Raw genomic sequence first — 11,790 nt, forward strand, 5'->3', positions numbered from 1 at the left:
CAATTAAAAAATTAAAACAAACAAGAGGTAAGAATTTTTTTAAACATAAATAAAGTATATAATTAATATATAAGAATAAGTTTATATACCAAATACATATTTCATATCATTATAAACTATCATGTATTATTTAATAAAAAATTTTTATGGGAAGCAATAATTGAGCTTACAAGTTTAATTTAAAAATTTAATATTAAATATGTTTAAGGTAAAACTAAAAAAATCACCCAGAATGTATGTGGGACCGTAGAACTGTCGGAGGAAAATCTTCTTCAATGGAAAAGGTTAAAGAGGTTACACAAAGTGCACAACTTTTCCCAACAGTTTAGGTAAAATGGTCAATAATTGAAATTTCTATTGTCATCACTTTTTTGAAATTAAAACAATATAATCTTTTACGATCATTTCTCATTATTTTCTTTATCTAATTATTTTCTCTTAACAATATAAAATTTATATCAGCTGTTTATAATTAAAATGTAAACAAAGAAAAACTCTACAACTAGAAACTTTTGGCACATAAAAATGTTTTCCATGTCTTAAGTAACTTGTGCTACTGTAAACGACAATAAGCTCAATATTACTATATGACTTACTAACTAAGCAGTGAAAACGTAGTATTAGGGTCATGTTATCTAGAGTATCCTGGGCACGGCATAAATAAAATTGTTGTTGTTTTCAATGCAAATTAAAAAATTGAGATTAAGGAAAAAATATGTCGGTTTAAATTCCGGCATAAGAGCCGGCGTATATCAGAATACGTCTTGGAGAAAAAATAACAGTAAGCAACACAGCCTATTTTATAAACCGCAAATAATTTAATTATTACTGTTAGGCAATAGTTTTAGTTTTATGTAATATTTTATTTAATATAATTGATGTGTATTTTATGTGTGTTGTGTTTATGTGGTTTATGGCGTTGCGTGATGATGTTAAAAAGTTAATGTTGCTACAGCGGCACAATGTAGACGACTGACTTACTTGACATTTGTTGAGCTGTCATTACAAATTTGCTCTGCATGCAGGGTTGCATTTATTAATGCCTTTCATGGATTACTAACAATTACATTTTCCAATTTTAAGGAAAGACGTATAATTTTGTAATTATTGAGATACTATAAATTATTATAAGATATTACAAAAATAAATTAACATTATTACAGTCTGTATAACTTTTTTTTGCTAGCTATTTTTGGTGGCAAATTGTAAGTGAGCATATCTACATTTCTTTATAAATTTAGGTACAACCAAAAAGTACCAAACTATTGCAAAAATACGAAATAGTCAATACTGATGTGACAATCTACATAACATGCATTTACGGCACAGCCAGAAAGAGTCAATTTTATCAACCTTTAAAAATAAACCGAAGTTGGCAACGCTATATTTGTTTCGCGAGCTGTCATAACAAAAAACATTTCAGAAATTATTAAATACCGCGTGAATAACAATACATTTATAATTACAGTTTCGTAAGTTAAAATAGGCTTTTTTCTTAAATTGGGAGCACCTATTTCAGAACATGTTGTTTTAAACAAACACATATTTAGTGAATTAATATGGTAAATATAAAATTACACTGCTTGAAATGGCAGAATTTGTGAATTACGGTTTCTGCAGTTTTTTGGAATTTGCGTAGTAAAATTTAAAAATATATTTGTGGCTTAAAATTTGTACAAAATGTTTGTGTACCGACAAAGGAGATTTGTTACAATATAAATTGCACATTTGTCTTGATCGTGACGGATAGATATATAAATCCTACTGTAGTTTGTTTTTTGACAATTGTCAATTTTAGGGCGGTCGCAAGCAAATGTGCATCTGTGGAACCTTCAACTGTTTACAAAGATTAGCTTTATGCAGACAGTAGTTGTGTGTCAAATCCTGTATGAAAAATCCTTTACACAAACTTGATAAGTTTACATTTAAATTTTACAAATAGGTTTTTCGAACGGTACTGAACTACAACAACAAAAATTATTTTTATATTATTTAACAAAATTGAATTTTTGACTGAACATACAGCTGATTCGAGTATTGTGAAATACTGACCACCCATCATCAGTGGTCTTGGAAATAATTCTTGTATTTAATTATTCGTAAATAATTTTTTGAGACTGCAAGTACCAGGAATCAAAATTGTGTCCTGCCAAATTTGAAGCTCAGAGTCAGCCCTCCTTAACCAACCGACCCTAAGCCGTATTTGACTTTTATGTTCGCACATTTTTCTGTTTATATCTGAGAAAGTATTCCGTTATACTGAGAAAGTCATGCTAATGTTACTCCACGAGTTGTATGGGCGAAAAAATATGTCGCATAAATTTATTTATTGTCAATACAGAGCCTCATTTCAACACAAGCGAGTCATTTACAAAAATATCTGCAGTATTTCTGTATTACCACTTTATTATTAATTAAGAATTAATTTTAATTATTAATTAAAAAAACACTTAAATAATTGTTGTAAATGTTTATAATTTTGCGAGTATTTATTGTTTTACACGTAATTATTGTTTTTTCTCTTGCTTTTGGTAAGATGCGCTAAATACCATTGGACGTTGGACCATTAGTTAGTTGCTGTTTGTACTTTGGTTTTTACATCTCGCCAGATGTCAATGCGCTGGTTAATGTATCCGCCACAGTACTCCCCCTTCAATTAGCGCCGAAGGCTATTTACTGTTGATTGTTTTGTGTTACTGAGGCTGGGATTATTTCCTTCAAAGGGTCTTTTTTGGTAAAAGTTACTTTGCGTACCCTATTGCTGGGGCTGTCGTTGCGATTGAATTGATTAATACCTCTAAGAATGACGGTTCGGTTGCCTGCTCAATGTTTACTGCGAGGAACACTACTTTCAGCTTTTGTAGTGAAACGTTTAGCTGTTTGCTACCCACTACAGTTTTGAAAATCCGTTGACTTATCCTTTTGATAACTTTATGCGAACCTGTGTATGGCGGCTCAAGTGGTTTTCTTATATTATCAGCACAAAAGAAGATATTAGTGTAGTCTTTTAAACCTTTGTGAACAAAACTGGCTGTTTTAAGTGATGCGATGCTGAGGTGAGGCCTTAATTGTTGCAATCCTCTACGAAATTGGTTCAAGAACTTTTTCTGAATGAGTGGTGTGCTGTTGTCGACAAAAAAATTCACAAGGTAGTCGTAAAACGGTGCTATAAACTAGTAGACCTCAAGCCCAGTAGAACTGATGGAATTAACTGCAACCATGTCTGTTCGGGCTTGGCCATGAGAGTTGTTTTCAGCGTACGATGGAATCGCTTTATCATGCCGTTTGCTGCTGGATGGTAAGGAATCTATCGATCATTGTCAGAGCGTTCCTATAAGTTTGGTGTTCTGGAAGAGTGATCAGGTCAATGTGAATGTGATCAAAACGTTGGTCTGTTTCTGGAAAGAACATTTGAACATTTGACGTTAATTGATGTAATGTGGCTTGGGCACCAGGATGCGATAACGAGTGTACCAGGTTAAATACGTTTCTTCTCAGAAATTTGGGGATGAATGGTTTTATGCGCCCAGTTGTGATATCGCAGTATGTGAACAAATTTTATTGTAGCCGTAGCTTTTTCAGTAGCAACGATGAATTTGACTAAAGTATTTGCTCCACCTCCTCATCATTGATTTGAGCTTTACTGAAGTTTTAGTTTGCTGAAGTTTATGTAACACAATGTCTAAATGCTGCTCATGATGGTTGCGTCCTTGGAGAAAATCAAAACATCGTCCAAGTAACAAAAAACGAATGGTGTGGCTCGAAAGATTGTGTCCATGTGGCGTTAAAATGTGTAAGTTGCGTTTTTTAGCCCAAATGGCATTACGACAAATTCAAACTTTCGCACTAAAGTGCTGACTGCAATTTTGCAAATATCTTCCGGGTTCATTGGAATGTTATAATAGGCTCGATTAATGTCAATCTTAAAGAATATTGCATTTCCATGAAGTCGTTCTGATACTTGTTCGATGTAGGGTATTGGATAATGGTCGGGTTTTGTGTTGGAGTTCAGCTCACGGTGATCACCACATGCCATTTATCCACCTGTCTTGTTTTTAACAAGATGGACTGGGCTCAGTCATGAGCTGTTTGATAATCTCTTGCTCCAGTATTGTGCGAAATTCATTACGAATGGCTGTTAATTTCTCACCAGAGTATCTTCTTGGCTTTTCTGCAAACGATTGACACTCTGTTGTAATCTGATGGCTTACTTGTGAATTTGTTGGTAGTTTGTTGTTGTGTAGCTGTTCGGACTACATTACTTGCAGACAAATACACTGGGTATTCGTTGTAGTCAGAGCGCTGTCAATGCTTCCTCAGAAACATTAGTACCGGGTACATTTCTCATTTCGTTGAGTAGTTACAATGGCCGTTTCTTTGATGATTCTAACTTCGTCAATATTTTCATAAGCTGCTTTTGTTTCGAGTCACCACATCTGTTTACTAAATCCTTTTTCAAAGTTACATATTTTTCTGCTATGGGAGCACACTTCGCATTGTCTGCAACCCGATGTAAAGTGCCTATATCCACTGCCGTTATTACCGTGTAACACTTTTACACATTTGCAGTGATCGTGTAAAAATCTCTTTATTTGTGCAAACCATAATTCTGGATCTGACTGTAAAATCGGTGGCAATTTAATTATGCTGATTGCTCCTACGTCCTGCTTGTACTGAAGTTGCTGATTTGTTTCGAGTTTCTTCTTCACCTCCATCCATGTGGCGGCATTGCGGTGGTTAATGGTGTGGCTGTGGGTCTCATTTATAATTTGTTATCTTCGCATGGCCATCTGTTGCCAAAAGGCAAACAGCCAGAACCATATCAAATTGACAAACAAAAAAAAACACCTAACGTAACGTTTTTGTAATTGTATGATTATTGAATTGAATTGAGAAATAAAGAAGTAAAACTAAAACAAGTGTTTTTCATAAAAGTGCATTGTGTTATTTTATTTGATATTATATAGCACCAATAACTATAATACCAATTATAGTTACTACTATAACTATAATTGGTGACCCCGAATAAAGCGCAACTATAATGTGTTCGCCAAATATCTTTGTAAATACAGTGGCTCACAGCTTATTTCGTGCAAGCAATATTTTTGTAGATTTAGTCGTGAAAATCCAAAATTTTGTTCAAAATAAAAAATTTTAAATATGCAACTTTAAAGAATGTTTAGTTCTTATTATAAAACAAAAAAAAAATTTAGCAAAAATATCAATATTCAAGAAGTTAAGTGAACAAAAACAAACATACACCAAATTCTGACCTCACAGCTTATTTCGTGCAATACATTTTTTTTTAGAAAATTAATCATTTTTGGCATAAAAAAGTGAATTTTAGTATTTAGTGGAATAGTCCTTTTGTTTAATTACTGCCTCCAACCCTGAACGCATTGAAATAACTAATTTTTGAGTATATTCCACTGATATTTTTTGACATTCCAATTTTAAAGCAGCTTTCATACTTTCCTTGCTATAAATGTTATGTTTTCTTATGTTAGGTTCCAGAATATGCCATAAATTTGCTATGACACTAAAGTCAGGTGATTGGGGAGGTGTTTGGATGATGTGTGACCAATTCCCAACAAGCCAAGTCTGCACAAGACCCGACTTGTGCTTCAGATCGTTATCCTGGTAAAAACAGAAATTGTTAATTATGCCTAAATATTCGGCACTTTTATGCAAATTTTGCTTTAATATATTAAGATACACTTCCTTATCCATTGTTGATTCTATAAATTGTAGATTACCTACTCCTGCCGCTGATTTACACCCCAATACTATCATATGCCTGCCGACGGTTTCGCATGCAGTTTACCAAACACCACCTGTACAAGAATAGTTCTTTCTGAAACGCAGTATTTTTTGTCAATTAGAGTAAATTTGATCTCTACGCTTCAGATGGTATATCATATGTGAAATACTATTAAAAATACGCCAAATATATCACATACTAAGCTCCAAAAAGAAAATTTATATGGCACAGTTAAACACGGTGGCAAGCATGTGATAGTATTGGGGTGTAAATCAGCGGCAGGAGTAGGTAATCTACAATTTATAGAATCAACAATGGATAAGGAAGTGTATCTTAATATATTAAAGCAAAATTTGCATAAAAATGCCAAATATTTAGGCATAATTAACAATTTCTGTTTTTACCAGGATAACGATCTGAAGCACAAGTCGGGTCTTGTGCAGACTTGGCTTGTTGGGAATTGGTCACACATCATCCAAACACCTCCCCAATCACCTGACTTTAGTGTCATAGCAAATTTATGGCATATTCTGGAACCTAACATAAGAAAACATAACATTTATAGCAAGGAAAGTATGAAAGCTGCTTTAAAATTGGAATGTCAAAAAATATCAGTGGAATATACTCAAAAATTAGTTATTTCAATGCGTTCAGGGTTGGAGGCAGTAATTAAACAAAAGGACTATTCCACTAAATACTAAAATTCACTTTTTTATGCCAAAAATGATTAATTTTCTAAAAAAAAATGTATTGCACGAAATAAGCTGTGAGGTCAGAATTTGGTGTATGTTTGTTTTTGTTCACTTAACTTCTTGAATATTGATATTTTTGCTAAATTTTTTTTTTGTTTTATAATAAGAACTAAACATTCTTTAAAGTTGCATATTTAAAATTTTTTATTTTGAACAAAATTTTGGATTTTCACGACTAAATCTACAAAAATATTGCTTGCACGAAATAAGCTGTGAGCCACTGTAGTTTATAGTTTAGACTTTTCTATTAATTTTGTCATTTTATTTTATAATTTTTTGATAGCGACACAGTTGATCGATAAAGTTTACACAAATATTTATTATTGCAACGATATTGGTTAAACGTTTGGTTTAAGAAATTGCGCTGCTGAGCATTGCATTTTGAGCTGTCATACATATTGCTGATGTAAATAGTGCTGTTATACAACTGATTGATAAATTTACACAAATATTTCACTAAGTGCGTTCATATAACCGTGTACGTAAACCCATAAAATTAAAGATTTGACAATTTTAAATGCTTAGATAAGTATATTAATGAAATGTTTTTTCTATTAAATAGAATTTTTATAATGGATGAATATAATGACGAGGAGTTGCTCAGTGATTTTGAAAGGCGTGTGCACGAGGTCAGTTTATCAGAAGATGCACGAGTGGCACTTGATGACAAATTCGATTTTAGTGGACGTGATACCTATTCAATGCAACAAAGAAGACTGGTATTTCTAACTTAATTGTAAAAAATGTTTTTTGTTGGGATTATTCGTAGATATGGCAGTAAAAAAAATTAATTTGTTGTGTTAATGCAATATTGTTTCAAAATAGAAAAAGTATGTTTCCACTGATTACTTAATAAGTGTACCTTATTAAGTAGCTTTCATTAACCATACAAACAGCTTCCGTGCATTTTAACTTACTTGAAAATAGAGCAAGGTAAATTAGACCAAACAAACAATGTAAACAATCAACAGCTGAACTGCTAACAAACATACTGAGAAAAGAAGCTTTAATAAAACCTTTATTTTTATTAATTGAATATATATATATATATATATATATTTCAAATCTATAACGTATTCAAAGAACTCTCTGACATAAAAGTGCATTCACATGCAATAAATAATTGAAGTCAATAGAAACGATAAAATTCTAAAGTCACTTAAGTAACTTACTAAGCAAACAGTGGAAACATGGTACAAGTAAATTTCGTTAACCATACAAGTAGTCTTCATGCTTTTTAAATTATTTAAAAATAAGGAAAAGTAAGTAAAATTATACCAAAAATGTCGAATGCAACCCTTAAATATAAATTTCCTACAAGAGAAAATTAGAAATTTGTGATATTTATGTTATGTTTTTTTATGTAAAATGTCAACAAATAACAGCTGAGCTATAAACGAAAGCACTGAGGAAGTAAGTATTTAATAAAATTTTTGTTCTTATTAATTGAATATGTAATGGATATAACAAAAGCTCTAATAGAACTTTCACCGATCTTTTTGACACATAAAAGCATTTTCATATGCATAAATTAACTTATAACAATGGAAACATTCAATTCCTTATTTGATTAATATAAATTGATATACTTGCAGTGGGAACATGGTATTACGTTCTCAATTTATATTTTGCTTGTGATTTACACAAGTAAACCACAAGTCAAGTCTAAGATAAGCTCGTGAAATAATTTATGTTTAATTTTGTGTTAGCATTTCATCAATTATTTATATCATGAAGATTTTAGTGTATTTTATTGTTGAAAATAGTAAAAAAAAAAAAAAAAAATCATTTACGAAATATATTCCATTTCAGAATCAGCAATTTCAATTACCATCGCAAATGACTTCGAAAACAGATCATGGACATGTTTCTGCAAAAAAACTATCTCGTGGAGGAAAAGTAACATATAATCAATTTTTATAAAAAATGTTTGTCTATGATGTTATTGTTTTAATATTTGTAGCTAGCACTCATAATTAAACACGAGGAGCAATCAAACAAAAATGGGAAAGTTTACTCGGACATTAAATCCAGCAGGGTATAATTAGAATAATTTTGTGCCATTAAAAATGTTAATCAATTTATTCATAGCATAATAGTAGCATTAACAGGATAACGCAGCCTAATATAAATAATACTAATATAGAAACTAATGAGTTAAAAAAAGAAGTAATAGAAGTAATAGAAAATCTACACAGATATTGTAATGAGAATCAAGACTTAGACGAAGTTGAACGCATAAAAGAATTAATAATCAAAAGGACAAAAATTGTGAAAAAACAAAGAGAGAGAGATTCTCTGCGCCATGCAAAAATAGAAAATAGATACTTTGAGGAAAAAACAGACATAGTTAGTGTGATTGAGCACTCAATACAATCAGAATCTCGGAATAATAAAAATATAGACAAAGAAGACTGCATTGAGTATTCATCTTTGAAGTCACAAAATAATGAAGACACAGACGTAAATGAAATTAGTAGTAACTCATCCATAAATTCATGTCAAAATCAAGACGCTTCATCAACTATAAGTAGAGTACCTGATAAACTTTGTAGCAACATATCGCAGGAATCCACAACAGAATATGTTAGTAAAGAATCATATAACTGTTCGGTTCAAAAGCAACAAAATTTAAAAGTATCTACAAGGTAAATTTCAATATTAAATTGTTTAAATAATTTAAACAGTAGTATTAGTTTCTAAAGTAATATTAAATTAGTTTGTGTGGACACAATTTCTTAGTTTTATTGTTCGGTAGAACAGATTATTAGAGTTATGTTCTTCTATCTTCTTATTATTAATTTTATGGAACTTGCCATATTTCGCACAATTCACCGTTTCAGATTTAGCCCTAATTGCATTGTCTATAATACGTAGTATAAGCTGTGTTTTCTATTTGTTCATATGACATTGATCAATTCTATCTTTTATCTATTAGTTGATTATTTCAACTACTGTCGAGTCTTTTTCGAGTTAGTGCATCTGGGCACTTTTACTCTTCGATAGCTGGCGGGTTTCTGCAGAGTCGCACTCATCTCACTGACTAATTTGTGTATTTCTCATAAGTTTCGTGATTATTCAATAGCTGATCTAAGATCTAAGATCTGCGGTTAGTGATTACTCTGAGATTAGCAACACAATTTATAAAACATTTTATCAAAAACTGGAATGTTTCAGCAGAAACATCCATGTCTGATCATCGTCAGATTAGATTTGATATTGATCTAAATATGAAGGTAAGGGAATCGTATAGGGTGCCTAGGGCCACAGAATGGGATCTTTATACTGACGAACTCAAGGCCAATCTAGGCAGTAATAAACATACGATAAAAAATATTCATGATTTAGAAATAGCTGATGCTGCCTTAAGCACAACTATTATAAATGCCTACCATGGGGCCTGTCCGGTGAAAAAAGACCGGCAACAGAAGTGCACCATGGTGGAATAAAAAGTTAGCCAAGCTAAGAGTCGAATCCCGGAGACTCTTCAACAAGGCAAAAACCAACGGTGAATGGGACAATTATAAAAATGCCCTCACCGCCTACAATAAAGAAATTAGAAGGGCAAAAAGAGAATCATGGAGAGGCTTTTGCTCAGAGATTCAAAACTTAAGCAATAGCGCAAAAATCCACAGGGTTATCTCGAAAAGCCACACTAATCCCATTGGGCTTCTAAAACGACCTGATGGACTTTATACCAATGACTGCAAAGAGTCACTTATACTTCTAACAGAAGTACACTTTCCGGGATCTACAATTTACGACCAATCAATCTCCCAGCTTAGTTCCCTGGTGACCAAAAGGCCCAGAAACAATGACTGGAAGATTGCTCGTAAAATCTTCACTGAAGATAAAATTAAATGGGCGATCAACTCATTTTCTCCTTTCAAAGCACCTGGAGCAGACGGAATATTTCCAGCACTCCTACAAAAGGGACTAACTGACCTTATGCCCTACCTCATTAATATCTTTAGAGCTAGGCTGGCGATGGGAATCATTCCCACTAATTGGAAGGAAGCAATTGTCAAATACATACCTAAAGGAGGAGGTAAACCTAGCGAACTTCCTAAATCCCATAGGCCTATAAGTTTGACTACATTTCTTTTAAAAACTATGGAGAAGATAGTGGAAAGGCATATAAGGGAAGAGTATTTATCTATAAATCCACTCCACGCCAACCAATACGCCTACCAACAAAATAAATCCACCACACATGCATTACTCAGTCTTACTAATAAAATACAGGAGTCTGTAGATTGCAAAGAATATGCGGTGGGATGCTTTCTTGATATTGAGGGAGCGTTTGATAATACTGATCACTCACATATCGAAAGATGCCTCCATGACAGAAGAGTAGATGATACGACACGCACATGGATAAGCAATGTACTAAGAAATAGAATGGTTAAATCCACTCTCGGCAATGCCGAAATAAAAGCACATACTGTAAAAGGATGCCCACAAGGGGGTGTATTATCCCCACTCCTGTGGTCAATTGCAGTAGACGAGCTCTTGCATCGACTCAGTGCCAAACATTTCGAGGCACAAGGCTATGCTGACGATATAGTCATACTTGTCAGGGGTAAACATGAAGACATGATCTCATATCGACTCCAACAAGCCCTGAACATCGTTAGTAGATGGTGCAGTGAAGTAGGATTAAATGTAAATCCTAAGAAAACAAGTCTGGTAGTCTTCACAAAGAAAAGGAAGAGAGTACTTTCCAATTACCCATTCCTAAATGGAGAAGAGCTATCATCCGTTACCCAAGTAAAATACCTGGGAATGATTCTAGATGAGAAGTTGACGTGGAATTCCCATGTAGACAATGTCATACGAAGAGCCAGAGAGGCATTATGGACCAGCAGAAACCTCATTGGTAAGCACTGGGGCCTTAATCCAAAACTCAGCCTTTGGATGTACACATCTATTGCCAGACCAATTGTAACTTATGGATCAGCTATCTGGTACAAAAAAGCACAACAGAAGACTGTAATAGATAAACTTCGCAAGCTGCAGAGATTAGCCTGCATAATGACAAGTGGAGCGATGAGAACTACCCCGACAGCAGCCCTAGAGGTTGCATTGGGGCTCCCGCCACTTCACCTTCTAGTCAAAAAGGAAGCAATGACTTTTATGGCCAAGCTACAGTTGACTAGCAATCAATCAACAAGACTACTCGATAACTCCCTGTTAGGTAGGGAAATGCAAAGAGAGGAAGGACTAAATATCACCATATCTGACATTTGCTTACCTAAATTCAACTTTCACCAAAAG

The 11,790-nt window shown here is 33.2% G+C and overlaps 1 protein-coding gene across 2 annotated transcripts in view; it reads left to right on the top strand.

Moving 5' to 3' along the window:
- Positions 1-1,402: 1,402 nt before the first annotated feature.
- Positions 1,403-11,790, top strand: part of LOC119679148 (putative ATP-dependent RNA helicase BoYb) — a 14,790-nt gene continuing 4,402 nt past the window's right edge. The window contains exons 1-6 of one of the 2 annotated variants that reach the window (XM_038091343.1): positions 1,403-1,562; positions 6,797-6,991; positions 7,076-7,232; positions 8,326-8,412; positions 8,477-8,551; positions 8,605-9,161. In XM_038091343.1, coding sequence (XP_037947271.1) covers positions 7,086-7,232; positions 8,326-8,412; positions 8,477-8,551; positions 8,605-9,161 — 866 coding nt within the window. In that variant the 5' untranslated portion in view covers positions 1,403-1,562; positions 6,797-6,991; positions 7,076-7,085. The remainder of the gene's footprint in view (positions 1,563-6,796; positions 6,992-7,075; positions 7,233-8,325; positions 8,413-8,476; positions 8,552-8,604; positions 9,162-11,790) is intronic. The other variant, XM_038091344.1, reaches the window with a different exon arrangement.

The sequence above is a fragment of the Teleopsis dalmanni genome, chromosome 2 (genome assembly GCF_002237135.1).
Source record: "Teleopsis dalmanni isolate 2A chromosome 2, ASM223713v2, whole genome shotgun sequence".
NCBI lineage: Eukaryota > Metazoa > Arthropoda > Insecta > Diptera > Diopsidae > Teleopsis > Teleopsis dalmanni.